The following is a 21394-nucleotide window of genomic DNA, read 5'->3' as shown; positions in this document are numbered from 1 at the left end:
TTCTTACTCACCAGAAAATGTAGAAGGAATGGATTAGATGTTTCAAGAGGCAATGAAGCCTAGGATGGAGCCCAGGGTGACCTACCCTGCAAATCTCAACTTAACTATAGAATAAAAAGATGGACATTCAATAATAAAGTTAATTTATATTTTTAATGGTATACCAATAGAAGTCAGCAAAGCGGATACTTTATAGAATTCAATTAAAGAGTAACAAAATTCATCTAGAGAAATAATAGATCTAGACTATCAAAGGAAAAAATGAAAAAATAAAGAGAAGAGAAATAGTATTTTCAGATCACAAATGTATATTAGAAAGCAGGTGATCAAAATAATTTGTTACTGTTTAAAATCAGAGGCAGAACAATAGAATATACTAGGCAAAGAAAGATCTGAAACAACAGAACTCAATAACTCAGTATTCAATAACCCAGAAAGTATAAATTACTTGGTAAAAAACTTCCTAATTGGTGAAAACAGAATAACTGAAAATAAAAATTAGGCTCACAACAACATCTAATGCCATATTCCAAAATAAATTCAAAATATAAAAGCTCAAACTATTTTTAAAAATTTAAAACTGCACATAATATTGCTAGGAAATGGATTCTTAACCAAATAAGAGATAGAGGCAATTACAAAAGACAAAAAAAAACTTTTGTTTATATGAATCGGATAAAAAAATTAAGGCATCCAGGATAAGGATTCAAAGTAAAACTATCCTATGGAAATCAATTCTGCATCAAATTCTCAGATAAAGGGTTGATATTAAAGTATTTAGATAACTAACATTATGTGTATGAAGTCTCAAGTAATTCCAATAAATAAGAGCTCAATCAATCAATCAACATTTATTAAGCAACTGTTATGTGCTACTCAATAAACAAACCCTGGATAAACAAAAAGAGGAAAAAGACAATCCCTGCTCTTAAGGAGCTCACAATCTAATGGAAAAGACAACAAATATATACAGACTACATACAGGATAAACAAAAAATAATAACATGGGGAAGGCACCAGAATTAAGAGGAGCTGAATGGTTTCTTGAAAAGATGAGATTTAAGCTGAGAGTCAAAAGAAGTCAGTGACTATCTTTCAATTGGGGAATGGCTTAACAAACTGTGGTATCATGGAACACTATTGTTCTATCAGAAACCAGGAGGGATGGGGATTCAGGGAAGCCTGGAAGGATTTGCATGAAGTGATGCTGAGATGAGCAGAATCATAAAAACACTGTACACCCTAACAGCAACATGGGAGTGATGTTCAACCTCGAAGGACTTGCTCATTCCATCAGTGCAACAATCAGGAACAATTTTGGGCTGTCTGCAAAGTAGAGTACCATCTGTATCCAGATAAGCAGCTGTGGAGTTTGAACAAAGTGCAAGGACTATTCCCTTTAATTTAGAAAAAAAAAAACAGATATCTTATTGTCTGATCTTGTTACCTCTTAGACTTCTCTTCTCTCTAAGGATATGATTTCTCTCTCATCACACCCAATCTGGATCAAGGTACAACATAGAAACAAAGTAAAGACTGACAGAGTGCTTTCTGTGGGGGTGGGGGGTGGGGGATGGAAGCAAGATTGGGGGAAAATTGTAAAACTCAAATAATATCTTTAATAAAAATAAATTAAAAAAAAAAGAAAAAGAAAATGCCTGGAGCCACAAGACAGCAGAGGTTGGAGCAGCAAGGTGGTGCAGTGGATAGAATACTGGCCTTGGAGTGAGGAAGACAGGAGTTTGAATCCAGCTTCAGATACTTACTAGCTGAGTGACCTTGGTCAAGTCACTTAAGCCTAAATGCCTCCCATCCAGGACCATCTCCAGTTGTCCTGATTCATATCTGGTCACTGGATGCAGACGGCTCTGGAGGAGAAAGTGAAGCTTTTGACTTGGCACAGCACCCCCTCACTTAAATCCAATTCATGTGCTTGTCCTAGCATCATCTCCCTGATATCATAGTCTTATCTGAGAACAAAAGACAAAACTAAGGGCAGGACAATTAGATCTAAGAATATTCAGTATAGGGGCGGCTAGGTGGCACAGTGGATAGAACACTAGCCCTGGAGTCAGGAGTACCTGAGTTCAAATCCAGCCTCAGACACTTAATAATTACCTAGCCATGTGGCCTTGGGCAAGCCACTTAACCCCATTGCCTTGCAAAAACTAAAAAAAAAAAAAAAAAACTAAACTAAAAAAAAGAATTTATTAAAAAAAAAGAATATTCAGTATAAAAAATGGTATTTAAATTTATGGGAGCTGATGAGATCACCAAATGAAATAGCAGAGAAGAGAAGACCCAAAACATAACACTGATAGACACCAAAAATTAGAGGGTGTCATCTGGAGGAGGATCCAATAAAGGAGACTGAGAATGGTCAGAACCATGAGACAGTGATGTTCCAGAAATCTAGAGAAAAGAGAATATTAAGGACAAAAGAATGATTAATGGGATCAAAGACTGTAGAGATGTTGAGAAGAATGAGGACTGAAAAAAAAGTTATTGAATTTGACAATTAAGAGATAATTTCCACTTAACCCCATTTGCCTTAAAAAAAAAACCTAAAAAAAAAGAGAGATAATTGGTAATTCTGGAGAAAGCAGTAACAAAATTCATCTGGAGAAATAAAAGATCTAGAATATCAAATCAAAAAATAGAGAGAACCAGACCACAAATGGTATTAGAAAGCAGCAGTGATCAAAATAATTTGTTAATGATTTAAAATCAGAGGTAGAACAATAGAATATACTAGGGTAAAGAAAAATCTGAAACAACAGAACTAAATAACCCAGGATTCAATAAACCAGAAAATATAAATTTCTTGGTAAAGAACTCCCTAACTGGTGAAAACTGAATAAGATTATAAGGGGTAAAGTGAGAGTAGAGAAAAATCACAAAGAACAATATAGCACTCTGAAAGCAATATAAAATAATTGAGAATCTATCTGCCAAGACAAATATAAGAACTATATGAACATAATTGTAAAATACCTTTCTTACAAATATAGATTTAAACAACTGGAGAAATATTAATTGCTGATGAGAAGGCTGAGTCAATATAATAAAAATAAGTGCCATACTAATCAAACTCTGAAAAAAATTTAATAAACTCAGGAAAAACATTAATAAAGTTCAACTGGAAGAAGAAAAGGTCAGCCAATGAAACCAAAGGGGACCAATAAAATGTAAAGGAAAGCAGCCTAGGAGTTCCAGATTTCACAATATAATATGAGGTGGTAATCATCAAACCAATCCAATACTGGATAAGAAATAGAGTGGTAGATCAGTGTAATAGATTAGGTACATATTACATAGTAGTAAATGACAATAGTAATCTAGTGTTTGATAAAACCAAAGATTCAAGCTTTTAGGACAAGAACTCAACAAATGTTAGGAAGTAGTTTGGTAGGAACTAGACACAGATCAACATCCCACACCATATACCAAGATAAGATCAAAATGGATAAATAGAGAAAAGCAAATTAAAATAATTCTGAATTATCACCTCCCACCTATCATATCGGTTAACATGACAGAAAAAGAAAATAACAAATGCTGGTGGAAATATGGAAAAATAGGGAATACTTTTGTAGTGATGATGATTGTGAATTGGTCCAAGCATTTTGGAGAACAATTTGGACCTATGTACAACTACAAAACTGTGCATAATCTTTTAGCCAAGCAATATCAACACTAGATCTGTGTGCAAAAGAGAGCAAAGAATGGAAAAATAGCAATTCTTTTTATAGTAGCAAAAAATTGGAAATCAAGAGGATATCCATCACCTGGGGAATAGCCTGATGGAATGGAATAACCTGATGGAATGGAATACTACTGGGTTATAAGAAATGGTTATAAGAAATGATGAGCAGAATGATTTCAGAAAACCTGAGGAAGATGAACTCATGCAAAGGGAACTGCAGAAAACCAAAAGGATACTGCACATAGTAAAGACAACATTGTAATGATGATCCAAGACAAATCCAAAGGACTCTTGAAGAAAAATGCTATTTCAAGTCAGAGAATGAACTCAATTATGCAAAAGTAAGCACAATTTTTTCCAGTTTTTTTGTGTTTTCTTTTATAACATGGCTAATATAGAAATATATTTTGTATAACTTCACATATGTAATCAATATCAATTGTTTTGTTATCTCAAGGAAGGTGGAGAGATAGGAGAAAGGAAGAGAATTTGGAACTCAACTTTTTTTTAGGTTTTTTCAAGGCAAATGGGGTTAAGTGGCTTGCCCAAGGCCACACAGCCAGGTGTGTCTGAGGCCAGATTTAAACTCAGGCACTCCTGACTCCAGGGCCAGTGCTCTATCCACTACGCCACCTAGCTGCCCCTGGAACTCAAATTTTTAAAAACTGATTGATTAAAAAAAAGTCTACATTTAATTGGGAAATATTTAATGAAATTGTTTTGTAAAAAAACTTAAATATACTCCAAAGAAGACATGAGAAAATACTACATACCCTATTCCTCTGTAGAGGCGAAAAGTTGATGGGTATAGTACAGTATATATATATATATATATATATATATATATTTTCAGATTATCAATATGTTGATCATTTGTACTTTTTTTTGCTCTTTTCTTCAAAAAAAATTTTTTTGAGACAGCTAGATGGCACAGAGGATAGAGCACCAACACTGGAGTTAGGAGGACCTGAGTTCAAATGCAGCCTGAGACACTTAATAATTACCTAGCTGTGTGACCTTGGACAAGTTACTCAATTTCACTACCTTGCAAAAATTGAAAACAAAAAAATTTTTTAACAAGATAACTCTCTAAAAGGAAAATGGATATTGGGAGATATTTCTGTTGCTGAATGAAAATTTTTTTTTAAAAATTAGTCTATCTGGGGCGGCTAGGTGGCACAGTGGGTAAAGCACTGACCCTGGAGTCAGTAGTACCTGAGTTCAAATCTGGCCTCAGACACTTAATAATTACCTGGCTGTGTGGCCTTGGGCAAGCCACTTAACCCCATTGCCTTGCAAAAAAAACAAAAACAAAAACAAAAAAAAAAAATAGTCTATCTGGGAGCAGCTAGGTGGCATAGTGGATAAAGCACTGGCCTTGGAGTCAGGAGTACCTGGGTTCAAATCCAATCTCAGACACTTAATAATTCCCTAGCTGTGTGGCCTTGGGCAAGCCACTTAACTCCGATTGCCTTGCAAAAAAAAAATAGTCTATCTGAAAGAAAAAAATGATAATCTCAATGCAGAGGAGGTCAAAAAGAAAAAGTATAAGAACCAGTGATCAAAATCTGTTAGAAGAGAGGAGGGCAGAGAAATGTGATCAGACACTTTTTACTAAACATTTCTAGTACTGATCAATACTTAAAGAGGGAGTAGGGAAGGCAGAAAAACTATTCTCAATCATAACCACAAACATAAATGGTATGAGCTCATGCATAAAACATGAGATAATAAAATGAATGAGAAAACAGAATCCTAAAATATGTTGTTTGTAAAACATGAACTTGAAACATAAAGATTCACAGAGCTTAAATAGGGATCTATAACAAAACTTACCTTCAAGTGAGTTCAATAGCGTAAAAGAAGGAATTATAACCATAACAGACATAATTATAAGAAACAAGTAGGGAAACCACATTATTCTTAAAGACAAAACAGAAAATGAAATAATACCAATATTTAGTAAGCTACAAAGTATCAGTAAGTGCTAACTATGTGCCAAGCACAGTGTCAAACAGTGGGAATATGAAGAAGTAAAATCTCACCTCAAAAAACTCACATTTGACTGAAAGGAGATAACATATAGAATATATGTTATTCTATATAGAATTCTATACAGAAGTGAAAATTTAGGTGCACACAAGACACTTAAGCAGAATATAAAAGATAATCTTTAAAGCGAAGTTAGTTATTAGCAAGTGGGACAATGGAGGAGGGGAAGACATTAACAAAGAGAAAGCTTCCTGCTGAAGATGGGATTTGGGCTGAGACTTGAAGAAAGCCAAATAAAGTTAAGACAGAGGTGGAAGGAGAGGATTTCAGGCCTCACAGCCAGTACAAATATACAGAGATAGGATTTGAAGGGTCATTGATGAGTAGGGATTAGCAAGGAGGACAATATAGCTAAATTGAGAATGCATGGAAAGGGCTAAAATGTATGAAGACCAGAAAGGGAGGAAGGGGACAGACTCTGGAGGACTTTAAAATATAAACTGAGGATTTCGTATCTGATCATTTCTTTAAACACATACAAGAACATAAAGTATTGATATATATATATATATATGCACCAAAGAGTATAGTACTTAAAAGAAAAGTTCATCTAATTACAAGGCAAAACAGACTGCAAAACTATAATTATTGGGCTCCTTTCAACCAGACAAAAGCTAACAAAATGATAAATAAGAAATGAAAGACATGAATAGAATTTTAGAAAAGATAGATACAATAGACCTCACAAGAAAAGTATATTTCTCTACTATGCATAAAACCTTTATAAAAAAATGACCATGTGTTAAAGTATGAAAACTTCAAATAAAGAAAAGCATATTTTATACTTTATAATATAATGAAATTATAATCAATAAAGAATCCTTGAAAAAAATCCTATTTCAATGAAACAAACAATTTAATCCTTAAAAATATGTGCAGCAATAAACAAAATCATAAAAGATGAGTAAGTCCATCAAAGAAAATGACAACAATGAGAAAATATACGAAAGTTTTGGGGATAATACCAAAGATAGAGGGGAAAGTACTTTTCTAAAACACTTTCATTAATTGAGAAAAAAATCAGGGAAACAAAAAAAAAACCTTAGAAAAGTAAACAAATCAAAAAAAACCCCAACTAAACACAAAAAACAAAAATTCTCAAAATCCAATAAACAAAAATTGAAAATAAAAAAATGAATTGATAAAAACCTTCTAAAATAAAATAATGACAAAAGCAAACCATTAGTTAATATTCACTAATAAAAGGTAAACCAAATTCCCAAAATTAAAAAAATTCAAAAAACTGAAGAGGATATTGTTTGGATAAGCTCTATTGGGTATACATGAAGATCCTGTTGAAACCTTGATATAAATTCTTTCCTGTGTGGACAATTATTCTCTCATTTCCAGGTTTGGCAATATCTTGGGTTTTGATGTAATCAACACTATCAGCATCTGGAAGATCTAACCATTTACAGAGAATCCAATTCCTCTGTGACAGGGTATCAACTATCTCTTCCATTACACTGGCAAATACTTCTTTTCACACATATCTCCCTGTTTTAATTTCACCATTAAGGTCTAATTTCAGAAAGTCATTGAACAGGGTTATTTTCTATTTTTATAACCTCTAAGGACTCCTAATGATCTTGAGAAGGCTGTTTTTAGAATTTTAGACTGTTATTGGAAAATTACAGAATACTTTCCCTGATGTTAAGCTTCCTATAAAAGCAAAGGTCTATTAAAACAAATGTTTTACTAGTATTTCAAGATCTAGAATACCACTAAAATCTAAAGACGAATTTTACACAGAAGGCAGCCAAAGAACTGGTGAAGAAAAGCATGAAGCAGAACAGAAGGAAAGGGTGCCAGGAATGACAGAAAAAAAGTTAATCTGCTAAGATTTTAAGAGAAATGATAACTGAATGGCCAGAGTACTCTACTGGTAACTTCAAAATATCAGGAAAAATCAAAGGTCTCCAGCACAAAGGTGGAACTCTTGTGGTGAACAAGAATAGAAGATAAACATTGAAGTCTAACAAGATAAGTTAGCACTGGATGAATTGCAATCTGCACTACTGAAGGAACTTCGAGATCATAAACTCATGAGAATACAGGATATACAGAAAACCCATATTACAAGAACAAGAAAAAAAGAAATTAAATAATTAAATCTTGAAGTGGAGGGTGTGTGGGGGAGAGGGTGAAAGTTTAACAAGCCATAAATTAGCTACAAAAGAAAAACCTCAGGACTAGATAAATTTACAAGTGAATTCTATTAAACTTTCTAAAAACTCCTCCAATTTTACATAAATGGTTTGCAAGGGAAATATAGAAAGATGACATTTTAATAAACTCCTAGTATGAGGCAAATATGGTAACAGCAAAAATAAGGAGTCAAAACAGAGAAACTAATAATAGTAAGAACTGCTATTAAAAATTAATTTACAAAATTAGCAAAGCAATTTCTGCAACATATTAAAAAGATGATACATTGTGACTAGGTTGGCTTTATAATATGAATGCAGGTTTAAATTCAATATTAGGAAAAATTACACATATAATATACCACAATTACAGAAGTAACAAAAATCATGTGATTATATGAACTAGTGCAGAAAAAGCTTTTGAAAAAAATACATCCCCCAGGAGGTTAAAAAACATGAGAATAAATAAAATATTTCCTTACTAAGGTCAACAGGTTCCATCTGTTAATTAAGAGTTATCATTATATGTAATGAAAAATATTAGAAACCTTTCCAGTAGCTCTATTATTTCATATGTTCTCAAATACTGCCTATAATCTTAGGAAAACTATATTGGGGGGGGGGGGGGGCTAGGTAGCATTGTGGATAGAGCACCAGCTTGGAGTCTGGAGGATCTGAGTTCAAATCCTGCCTCAGACACTTAATACTTACTAACCATGGGACGCTGGGCAAGTCATTTAATCCCACTGCCTTGCAAAAAAAAACAAAACCCAACTAAACTGAATAAACAAATTGAAGGACTAAACATAGACCGAGAAGAAATAACAAAAACTAAAAATATATATTGAGGGAATAAGTGAATAGACTGTCATTTTGTGATGACAAGAGTTTCTAAGAGATTCAATTAAAAATCAACAGGAACATTAATAAGTAGAATTGATAAAAATTAGTAAAAATTTTAATAAAAAGCAGGATAAAGTCAAAAAATCATACATCTTCCTATATAACAACAAAACTTAGCAGAGATAGAAAAAAATCTAATCAAAATCACAGGATATATTTCATATACATATAATATATACAGATACAGTATAGAAACAGTATAGATACAATTACAAAACACTTTTTACAAAAATTAAATAATTAGAACTATACTTACATAAAGGACAATACTACCTACAGATTCAATGCAGTCCCCACTACCAAAGGATTACTTTATAGAACTAGACAAAATCATAACAAAATTCAACTGGAGTGGGGCAGCTAGGTGGTACAGTAGATTGAGCACCAGCTGGAGTCAGGATAACCAGAGTTCAAATCCAGCATCAGACACTTAATAATTACCTAGTTGTATGACCTTGGGCAAGTCACAACTCCACTGGCTTAATAATAAAAGTTTTTAAAAAAATTCAACTGGAGGAATAAAAGGACAAGAATCCCAAAAGAAATCATGGAAAAAAAGAAGGGAGAGAGCCTAATAATGTCAGATCTCAAATGATATTACAGAAAAAAATCACAAAAATTGATTAAAAATAGGTCAGATTAACAATACACATTAAGTACACAAGATGCTGGGGCAACTGAACATAATAGAATGGTCTTCAATGAACCCAAGACACCAAATCTTTGGAATAACAACTCATTATTACACAAAACTGCTGAGAAAATTGGAAAGCAGTTCAGACAAATTAGGCTTAATTAAATAACTCACATAATATATCAAAATAAGTTCCACTGATGCATATAACTTATATAAAGACAATAAAAATTCAAGGAGAATGGAAGGAGATAGATACCATTCACAGCTATGAGTAGAGGAAGAATTCTCGATTAAAGATGGAAAAGAGGATCACCAGGAGATAAAAATAAACAATTTTGATTATGTTAAGATTGAAAGTTTTTGCACATACAAAAGGAATATATTTTAAATTCTTAAAAGGGAAACAATTAACTGGAAAAAATATTTGCAGCAAATCCTTCTGATAAATGTCTGATATCCAAGCTGAATACAAATACTTAAGAATCAAAGTCTTGGGGCAGCTAGGTGGCAGTGGATAGAGCACTGGCCCTGGAGTCAGGAGGACCGGAGTTCAAATCCGACCTCAGACACTTAATAATTACCTAGCTGTGTGGCCTTGGGCAAGCCACTTTACTACATTTGTTTTGCAAAAACTAAAGAAAAAAAAAAGAATCAAAGTCTTTTCCATATAACAGATAAAATGGTCATTTGAATAGACAGTCCTCAAAAGAAAAAGTGAGTTATTAAAATAATCATTAAGAACAGCTACTCTCACTAATAATGAGAATTTGGGCACTAAAATCACTCATATTCATCAAACTGACAAAAAAAGATCAAATAGGAAAATTATAATTATTGGAGGACTAGTAAAGGAAAGGTACACTAATTCATGAAATTTAGAACTATACCCAAAGTCACTAAATCATAACTTTTGACCCAGTGATATGTACCAAAGAAATCAAAGAAAGACAAAAAGTAACCACTACCCATATTTTGTACAAATATATTTTTGTTACAGCAAAGAACTAGAGGTAAACTAGGGAACCAGTTGGGAAAGGCTAAATAAATCATACTAAAAAAATGTAATAGAATATTACTATGTTATAAGAAATGACAAAAAGCATGGTTTTAAAGACCATAAAAGAATTCTATGAACTGATACAGATTGAAGTGAGTAAAGCCAAGGAAATTATTTATGTAATAACCACTTTGAAAAGACTTAAGAACACTGATCAATACAGAAAAAAATCAGAACTCCATTAAACTGATAAAGCATGGTTCCCACCTCTAATTGCAGAAAGGACAGGAAATTTCAGAAACATTCAACACAAATGCTTTTCTTGATTAAATTTATCTATTAAAAGGAAGGTGTGTGTTTGTGTGTGTGTGTGTGTGTGTGTGTGTGTGGAGCATAGTAGGAGATAGTAATAGTGATGCCAAAAAAATGAACAATGAAACATTTTAAAAATACATAAAAAATAGTGAAGGAAGCTTACAAAGTAACAAAGATAAGCAGAGTAATGCTGGTCTGTTAAATTAAATTCAATATATATTTTTAAAATCATTTTGTACCAAATTGATGATTTCCTATTCAATCCTCTTATTTTTATATGCAAATGTTCATGTTTATTGATGATTTTCTAGTTCATAATTAAAAATTTAAGTCATAACAATAGAGGAAGAGAAGGGAGAGATACATGCACATATACACATAATTACATGTGATATAAATGTCCTATACAACATAACAAAACTAATTTATTCTAATCCATAATATGAAAACAGTTCTTACCCACTGAGGCAATGGTCTCATAATTCTCCTGTCTGTCATTCCTAGAGAGGTCCTTCTGAGTCTGGTCCAAATGTCCCCATTCTTCCAGGATAAAAGATACAGCCACATCGGCTACATCCTCAATTTTCACCAGTGTCTGAAACATGAGATCCCTGCTCAGTTCCTGTTCCCTGTGCTCTGCTCTTAAATAAAGGACAGCAGAGCATCAAAACATCAAAGCAGAATGAAGTGGGAGGAAATATGCAGTGTGGTGTTACATAAAAGAAATACTAAATTAGGAGTTAGGAAACCTTCCTTCTACTCTTGGTTTTGGCCACTGGCTCACTGTGTGACCTTGGGCGAGTCACTTAGCCTCTACAGATCTCAATATCTTCATCAGTCAAATGAGGTTGTTAGACAATATAATCTTTTAATTTCTTCCAGTTTTAACATTTCTATAATTATTCAATAATTTATGTGTCTCACTAGAAAGGGTATTAAATGGAGAGGAGGAAAGCAGAGTTGAAAATACATAGGGAACTGGGGACCAATTGAAGATGGGTCTATTTTCTGGGAAAAGAATTTAGAGTAAAGTTTTTTAACTGGGGGAAAGTGGGGTGGGCAGAGGGGGGGAGGAGGTCCTAAAAAAATTACAGGATAAGGGAAGCATACAAGGCCACAATCAAAGGAGTAGCCACAGGGTTTCAATGAAGGCAGAGAAAGGACGATAGCTCACTTGGGCCCCAGTCATGTGAAATGCAGCTGCCATCTGCTGGTCTCTAAGATTTCCCTTCTGAGGAATAACTGGAATCTGGGAAACAGGCAGAGCTGAGGGAGGAGAAAAGGAGTTGAGTGAGAATTGCCTTGCCCTACCCCTCAAGGTCATCATGTTATTCCCTTGCTCAGAAACCTACAGTGGAACTCCACTGCCTGTTGTTTCAAGTTTAAACTCCTTTAATTAATTTTCATTGCCCATAAAAATAGGGCCCCTCACTCTACTGTACTTAACCTTATTTACCATTTTCCCCAATATGGACACTATGCTTCAATCAAGCCATTTCTGTGCCCTATATAGATCATCTGATTATTCTTGTCTTTGCACCTTTGTTGATTGGTTACTACTTGGTAAGCCCTCATCTCTGACAATATAAAGCCCACACTTTAATCTAGATCCAACAAATCTCTACTTCTGAATTTAATGCCGCTGTTCTTTAAATCTTTGCTAGCATTTCTGCTGCCACCTTGTCTGTCTTCCTCCATACATTCAAGCTCTACCTGTGAGTTACCCTGACCCTGGGATACATTGTGGTTGAGACTGATTTACCTCAAACTTTCCCTTGACCAAATATTTGTTTAGTTCTTTAGATCTTGTTAACAGTTTTTCCAGTCCTTACTACCTGCCTGGTACATATGAATTGCTTTCTATTTGTGGCCTAAAGGTAGAATGGAGAAAAGACTGAAAATAGAAAACCAAGAAAGTAAATAAGGTCAAAGGGTCAAAGAAGTCTTGAATGAAAAGCAATTAATGTGTGATTAAAAAAAAAGATGACTGTAAAAGTAGCAGTAAAAATTGTTCAGGGATCTGAACATCAAAGCAAAAAAAAGGAAGAATAAATCTGAAAAACATAAAAAGTGCTATGACTGCCAAATTATTATTAGATAACTCTAAATGACATTAAGGATCTGAACACAAGAGTAGTACCCAGTTAAATAATGAAGCCTCCTTCAGTCAGAGGATAAACTGAAAGGGGGAGATGGAGGGTGGAGGGGAGTGTCTACTCCTAGGGAGAGTGAAAGTAATGAGTTGGGAAAACCCTAAGGGACTTGAAGAGATAGCTAAGAATCAAATAGAGTTGGTTATGAAGAAAAGTAAATACAAAGAAAAGAACAAAAATATATAGGTTAACATCATAATAACTGGCATTAGGTCACTAATTATTCATTTTCTTTCCATAATGTCTTTGATATAAGTTAGTAAACTGGTCTGTCAAGGTGAAGTGAGACAAGAATAGAGAATATGTTTTAAGGGCACAATGAAGCACAGCTTTAAAGAATCGGGTATAATTACTTAGGGGAAATAGCGATCAGCCAAGCATGCTGCAATCAAGTAAAGGAGGATTCATTCTGAGCATAAGCTTTGAGAGGTCGACTCTAAAAGGGAGATTTACAAACAGTAAGGAGTGCTACAAATAGCAGCAAAATAGTACATGAACACATTAGAACACACTGGAGAAGGACTTTTGTGTAGCTTTTATTTTCAAGGAATATCTGTCAAGTATCACTATCAGCAATCACTTTAAACTACAAAGAAGGATGAAAGAATGTACCTGTGAATCTCTGCCTCACTTGTCTGAGTCAGCTAGCTCATCACTCAGAACTTCCTAAAGTCATCCCTTCTCTCTCCTTCCTCCAATAAGTTGCCAAGTTCTGTCCATTCTACTTCTACAGTGTGTCTACCTCTCCATGCATTCCCTACTGTCTACTTGCACTGAAACCCTAATTCAAGCCCTTATCAATCCTAGCTGTACTACTGTAATAACATTATAATTTAATTTCAGTTTCCCTTTAATCCATTCTAATACTGCTGCCTTAGTATTCTCACTAATGTATCACTATTCCTCTACTTGAAAACCTTCAGTGATTCCACTAGCTACTGAATAATATATTCTTTACCCTGGCATCTTGACTCTCTACAAGGCAGCTAGGTGGCACAGAGGATAGAACACAGGCCTGGCACCAGGAAGACCTGAATTCAAATTCCACTGCAGACAATTCCAAGCTGTGTAACCTCAGACAAGAAACGTTAACCTCTGCTGGCCTCAATTTCTTCTACTTCTACCAGAGTTTTAGGAGAACCAAAGGAAATCATACTTACAGCATGCTTAGACCAGTGCTCTGTAAGTGCTAGTCACTGTTTATTTGCCTTTGTTGCTATTGTTAGTCTGTCCTATCTCCTCTAATCTTATAATGCTCTTCTTGGACATTTTAGTAAAATGAAAATTCCCGGGGGACCATGGTTTCATGTTTGTCTTTTATACACCAAACACTAGTCCAGTGCTTTGCACACGTTTACTGAATTACATTCCAGGCAAAATGGACTGTTCATCCTACTCTTCCCATTTCTATGTTTCTTCATTCCCCAATTACCAACTCCATCTGTTGAAATCTTTGCCTTTAAAGCCTCCCCCCAGGTGCTATCTCTTTCCCTAATCTTCCCCAGTTTTTCAGGTTTTTCACTCTATTTTGTTTGCACACCTCCATCCCCTCTATTGACCTAAATCGGGTGTGTCCAGTCTGCAGGACACATATGAACCTCAAAGCCTATTCATGTAGTATTATTACATTTTATTATGATACTCAATGGTGATACAGGTTACATTGTAGTTATAAATAAATATTAAACTTTATATGCAGCCTTTGACAAGTTTTTGGTGGGCACTGGAGTTGGGCAGCCCAGAAAAACTGAAAGGTTGGACACCCATGATCTAAATGATTCTTGAGGGCAGGACTATTTTATTTCACATTCATATTTTCAGAGTATAGTTTAAAATTTAGTAACTGTTGAGCTGAATTAAATTTCTTTAATTTGACTTCCAAACTAAGTTCTCAACTTCACAATATTTACTTTTCTTTCACAGAATTCTTTTACTTGTTATGTCCAACATTCTCATTTTCCATTCCATAGGGATTTTCCCATGCCCATCAATGAACAGTGCTGCTCCCTCACCATTTGTCTCCAAAGAGAGAGGTTTCTGGGGACCACTCTCAGCCTGGGTGTCCATGGATTGAAGCTGGATATTCAGGGACTCCTGCACCATTCTCTGTTGCATCATTTCCTGAAGGGGTACTTCTGGATAATCAGGAACCTAGGGACAGCAAATAAGCATCATTTTAGAGAACAATATCAGGAATACTAAGAAAACCCAAGCCTCCATATTAAACAGATAAAATATAAAGGAGGAACTAAATTATTCAGTTTCACAGCAAGCAAGGGAAAAACTTGAGACTAAGAAATGGGAGATAGAGATTAATAGAAAAAGCCAATTCTAGTAGATTGCTATAATCACTTTCCCTTGGTTCTCACTTTGGTCTCAAGGACCTTTGGGTCTAAGGCAATAAGGTGTAGTAGATTTTGTCACCTTGAACAAGTTACTTAACTTTGCTAAGCCTCAACTTTCTCATCTACAGAATGAATAGGTTATCAATACTTGTGGTTCCTGGGGTAAAACTACTATTCAACAAAAACTGAAGGGAAAGCTTAATAGCAGCTTGGTAAAAATTAGGTTTGGGGTACCTAGTAGCACTGTGAATTGAGTCCAGTGCCAGGCCTGGAGTCAGAAAGACCCAGGTTCAGATCCAGACTTAGACATGAAGTTGAATAAGTCACTTAACCCTATTTACCTTAGTTTTCTCATCTGTAAAATGAGCTGGAGAAGGAAATGTCAAACCACTCCAGTGTCTTTGCCAAAAAATGGGGTCTGGAAGAGTCAGACAAGACTTAAATGACTGAACAACAACAAGAAATTAGGTTTAGACCAGCACCTCATACCTTATGTGATAATTAGTCACAAATGGATAAGAGACTTAAATATTCAAAGTCATATCACAAACAAATTACAGAAACAAGGAAGTAATTTGGATGCATAGATGAAAGAGTTCAAGACCAAACATGGAAGGATCATAAAAGATAAAATGGGCAATTTTGAAGACATAAATTTAAAAGTGTTTTATGCAACAAAGTAAATATAGCTAAAATTAGATAAAAGAGCAATTGGAAAATAAAATCTTTACAATATCAAGTTTCTAAAACAAAGATCTCAATTCTTAACTATTTAAGGAACTGTTTCAAATTCATAAGTGCTATTTTTCAACTGATAAGTGGTCATAAAATATAAATAGGTAAATTCCAAAGAAATTCAAGCTATTAACAATCATGTGAGGGGCGGCTAGGTGGTGCAGTGGATAGAGCAGCGGCCCTGGAGTCAGGAGAACCTGAGTTCAAATCCGGTCTCAGACACTTAATAATTACCTAGCTGTGTGGCCTTGGGCAAGCCACTTAACCCCATTTGCCTTGCAAAAAAAAAAACCCTAAAAAAAAATCATGAGAAAAAATGCTCCAAATAACTTAATTAGAGAAATGCAACTCTGATAATAACACCTATTAGAATGATAAATTACCACCCCCCAAAAAAAAGGAAAAGACAAATGTTGGAAGGATTAACGTGTGCTGAATGGTCTAACCTACTATAAAACAATTTGGAACAATGCCCAAAGTTTGGAAACTAGGCATACTTTCTTACTCAGTGATAACACTACTATACCAATATCCCCCCTCAAAAAAAAAATCAAAGGAAGAGAAAAAGGATCCATTTATACATATTTACCATAAGTTCTTTTGTGCTATAAAAGAATTGTATATTAATGTATCCATCAATTGGGGAACAGCTGAACAATGGAACATACATGTAATAGAATACTAACCATGCCATATGATAAATGGTACAGTTTTTAAAAAAAAAAAAGACTTGTAAAGACTTTTATAGACTGTAGCAAAGCAAACTGAGAAAAACCAGAAGAATAATTCCTAAGGCAACACAATGCAAAATCAAGTAACCTTGAAAGATCACCAATGCAATGTACAATCATGATTTCACAGAACTGAAGAAGAAACATACTGTCCTCTTACTAAGAGAAAAGCAATAAACTCAAGATGCAGAGTGAGACATGCAATTCTGGACATGGCCAATTGTGAATTTGTTTTACTAGACTATGAAAATTTGTCTAAAAGGTTTTGTTTTTCCTTTTTTTTAATTGAAGTGAGAAGATAGAAGGGAAAGAAAACAAAATGTTTTCTAATAAAAATAAATTAAATTAGATCAGTTTTTCTCTAAGGTCTCTTCCAGTTTTAACATTCTATGATTCAAGTTCATATCTGTTGTTTTCCAACCATTCTTTCTACAATGGCATATAGCCTGACAGACACTAGGTCATTTGGCTATCAGGTCCTCAAAAGTTATACTTTTTCTCCTCCTCACTACCAAACTAGAAAGTTTTCCTGCTTACAGTTTCAAGTTGTCAGTGAAAGGGACTTCAGAGGTCATCTGAGTCAAATACAAACTGTATTTAGACAGGATTCACCTCTACAAAATAAACAGTAATTGACTGAAGTCTTCCAGGAGAGGGAAACTTATCTAAGGCAAGCTCTTTCACTTTTGAATAGCTCTAATTAATAGAAAGTTTTTCTTTACTTAAATCTTAAATTTGACAAACCATCTTTTCTTAGTCAGATTATTCGAAATTTCTACATAATTTGATACTTCCAACAACATTCTCCATACTTCCTCTTCCATGACATATTTATTTTTTGATTCTCCCATTCCTTTTTAACTGTTTCTTCACAGTTCTTCTGGTTCTTTAAAAAAAATCCTTCAAGGGTATGTTTTTGGCTCTCTCCCATGTTCTCCTCTGGCAATCTCATTCACCTATGAATCACAACCTCTACTTGAGTTCCAATCTAGTATGTTCTAATGAAGTGAAATTTTATCAATCTGAATAACTCAAAATTACTTCGAATTCTTCACATCCAAAACAAAATTTATTAACTTATCCCCATACCAAAGTCAAGTCAACACACATCCATTAATCATCCATTATACACTAGAGCTTATATTAAGGACTGGGGGGATATAAAGAAAGACAAAAAAGAGTAAGAAGCCCACAATGAAACCGGGAGAGTCACTCTACAAACAACTACATTCAAATAAAACACACATAGGATAAATTGGAGCTAATGTGAGGGAAGGAACTAGCAAAAAATTCCCCTCCTCCCAAATTCTCTTACTTTAATAAACTCTCAACCTGGAGTCATCTTGGACTCTATGTCTTTTCTAGTTCTCACATCCTTAAATTCCCAGTTTCAGAGATTAGGACTTCTCTATTGCATTTTTCTTCTCCTCTCTACCCACAATGCAAGGACTACTATTTTCTTTTACTCATACTATGAAAATAGCCTCCCAATTGGTCTCTCTGTCATCCTTTATTAATCCATTACTCACACCATGGCTAAAGTAATCTTCCTAATACACGATTCTGTTCACATCATGTAGGGTTTCCTACTGTCTCAAGGATAAAATATAGACTCCTTACTATGGCTTTCAAGACTTTTTAGTTTAGTTAGGTCCAAACTTTCCTTTAAAATCTTATTTCACACACCTCTAGCTTGCCCAAACTAAATTAACATTAGTTATTGAATCTCTTCCTGCCCTCTCCCACCTCCATCTGACAGACCACCCTAGAATGGAGACCCTTCAAGGAGCAAACACTAGAAAGCCCAATTAGGACAAAAGCATCAAAAACTGAGACACACAGAAAATACTGGAAATGGCTAAAACATAAAGCATCAAAGGAAAAGAAAAAAATTATTAGGAATACTAAGAGTACAGAAAAATACAAAGTGAACTGAGTATCCCCTGTGTACATCAAAATGAGTAGCTAACAGGAAAAATTCAAATAACTCACAAGTTTGTTTTCCTTTATCAAGAACCATGTTCTCTTGGTGATCTTGGTCCTTACATCTCCAGTTTGAAATAAAGACATAGTGCCTAACCGGAGGCTTTACTAACCCCTCTCAGTCTAGTCACCCTGGCAATCGCCTTACCTGTCTTCAATTGATTATATTTATAGAGTTCTTTCAGTATTATACCTCCTTTTGGGGTAGCCTCTTTAGGATCAGTTAATATCTGATCTTGAGGTCTTTTCTTACTCCCTATAGTATTTAGCTCAATGAATACTATAAACTAATGATGTTGATGCCTTTACAAAGCAGTTCAGGATGACTAAGTATTAGTCTAAAGTAGCACCTTGGGAGCGATTTATTAATGTTCTGATAGAATTTGGCTAATAGTACAAAAGAACCAAATGAGCTTAGTGAAAAGGGAGCAATTGGTAGTAGAGCAAGAAGAAAATCTAGCAGTTTCCTCAGCCATTCTCTGAAATCAAGGTTATTTGTCTTAGGTTGGAGGGTCCTGCTATTTCAATTTTAAAAGAATGAAATGTTAAATAGATCGTTGGAAAACTTGCCCAAAGATACCAGGACGAAAAGGTTCTGTTCTGTTCCATGCCTAGCACCCAGAGTACTCACAGAGAATGAACCTGTGAAGTGTCTAAAGAGAGAAAAAGGAGTTTTTAGAGAGAAATCCAGAGTACAGTCAGAAGCCCAAAGTGACCTGAGGCATGGGAAAAAGAAAAACCATTACAGAAAAAAAAAAACAAGAAAATCCACTTATATCCCCAAAAGAATAGTGAAAGGAAAGGTGTTCAGACCACCTATCTGCTTCAGATAGGCACAATGAATATTGTTTTCCTTTTTTAAATGTTGAGAAATTTTTATTATGAATTATAATGTTCCTTTAGAAAAGGGATTTGTTTCATATGCACAATTGCCTGGTATATAACGGATACTTAATGCTTCAGACTAGGACTCAGGTAGAATTTAAAAGAAAAAAAAATCCTAAGGGGGATCAGAGTACAAAAAACTGTAGATAATTTTCCAATTTTTTCCTTAATTCAATTAAACAAATATTAGGTGATTCCCAAATCACCCAATTCCCTTCTGTTTCCTCATTGGCAAAATCAGTAGGAATTTTTCACTCTCCTCACCTCTTCTCCTTGTTCATCAAAGTCTCTCTGTAACTCCTCCAACAAAACCACAGCCTCCTCCCCACTTTCTGGATGATGTTCTCTCACCCAGGCCTGAAGTTGTCCTGGCAAGATGGCCAGGAACTGTTCCAGCACTAGCAGCTCTAGAATCTGTTCTTTTGTGTGCATCTCGGGCCTGAGCCACTCACAGCACAGCACCCGTAGCTGGCTGAGAGCCTCCCGGGGCCCCGACGCTTCGTAGTACTGGAACTGCCTGAAGCGCTGGTTAAAGGTCTCCATGCTGGGAGGGCTGTTTGCCTGCATCCAGGTGCAATCTTCCTCCTCCACTTTCACTATCAGAAGTCCTTCTTGCTCCGGTGGAGGATGAACTGCGGTGGGTAGCGCCGCGGCTTCTCTCGACTCTCTGGGCATGATTCGCACCCAAAGCAATGCTTCACTAAAAGCTCTGACCTGTGGAGTTCAAACCCACTTCTGCTCTTAGGAGAACTCTTGAATGGCACTTTAAGTAGAAGGCGACCTAATGGCACATTAAAAATAATTATTAGCATAAAGAAATAACAAAGTTCCCGTCAATGCTACGAGGAGGGAAGTTTGCTGAGTTAACCACAGGAGTAAATGTGGGAAAGGGAAAGCTCGAACCAACATAAAGGTTACTAGGTATCAAGTAATAAAACCCAAACTTACAAATACCATCCAGGTAAGCGGATCCTTTCTTAACGGCGGGCCAAATCCCAAACGACAATCCCAACTGGCCCAGGGATTCGACAAGGAAGAAATGAAAAAGGAGAAGACTTTCCCGTTTAAGCAAACAAGACTTGGAAGCCGCCGGCCAAGCTTTCCCGGCAGCAGCGGCGCAGCCCGCTCACGGCACAGCCGCCGGCCCCGGACACGCGGGGCCCCGGACACGCGGGGCCCCGGACACGCGGGGTCCCGGACACGCGGGGTCCCGGACACGCGGGGTCCCGGACACGCGGGGCCCCGGCCCCGGACACGCGGGGTCCCGGCACCAGCTCGGGACCAGGGCCGGGCCTAGTCGGCGGGAGACGCCGCCGGAGCCTCCCCGGCGGCCCCGAGGCTCCCTCCGCGGCCCGGCTCCGCTGTCCCCCGGGACGCTCGTTCTTCGGGCGGCGGAACTTGCCACTGGGAGGAATCCAGGGAGAAGTAAGTGGTTCTTTCCAGGAGACCCAGGAGGGGCCGCCTCACTCCCCGGACTTGCCCAAACTCACGGGAAATTACTAAATCAATGCCTTCCTTGCCCTTGGCTGGCAGGGCCGCGAAGGCCCGCCCCTTCCCCTCCCGGAATAAACTTCCGAGTCCTCTCTAGGAATCCCGGAGGTTCGCATCGCTGTGAGTGGGCCGGCGGGCGGCGGCCACGGCTCGGGGCGGGGCTTCTGGCGCCCGCACCAGCTCCGGGCCCCCACCCCCGGGCGCAGGGCCGCGCTCCGGCAGTGCCCGCTCCGGAGCTCCCGACGGCGCCCGCCGCGGGCCTCGCTCCGGAAGCGTGGGACCGGGCGGGGGGCGGGGAGGAGGGGCCCGAGGTG

At 36.4% G+C, this 21394-nt stretch overlaps 1 protein-coding gene across 3 annotated transcripts in view; it reads right to left on the bottom strand.

Annotated features, from left to right (window-relative positions):
- The window catches only part of ZKSCAN5 (zinc finger with KRAB and SCAN domains 5), a 30928-nt gene extending 10185 nt beyond the window's left edge, over positions 1-20743 (bottom strand). The window contains exons 1-5 of one of the 3 annotated variants that reach the window (XM_074225161.1): positions 20538-20743; positions 19854-20370; positions 14923-15061; positions 11932-12023; positions 11217-11352 (exon numbers count right to left, since the gene is read on the bottom strand). In XM_074225161.1, coding sequence (XP_074081262.1) covers positions 11217-11352; positions 11932-12023; positions 14923-15061; positions 19854-20264 — 778 coding nt within the window. In that variant the 5' untranslated portion in view covers positions 20265-20370; positions 20538-20743. The other 2 variants (XM_074225162.1, XM_074225164.1) reach the window with 2 other exon arrangements.
- Positions 20744-21394: the final 651 nt, after the last annotated feature.

Source organism: Macrotis lagotis, chromosome 2 (assembly GCF_037893015.1).
Source record: "Macrotis lagotis isolate mMagLag1 chromosome 2, bilby.v1.9.chrom.fasta, whole genome shotgun sequence".
Lineage (NCBI taxonomy): Eukaryota > Metazoa > Chordata > Mammalia > Peramelemorphia > Peramelidae > Macrotis > Macrotis lagotis.
Note: the sequence above shows the minus strand (reverse complement) of the source record. Positions and strands in the feature narration are given on the sequence as shown.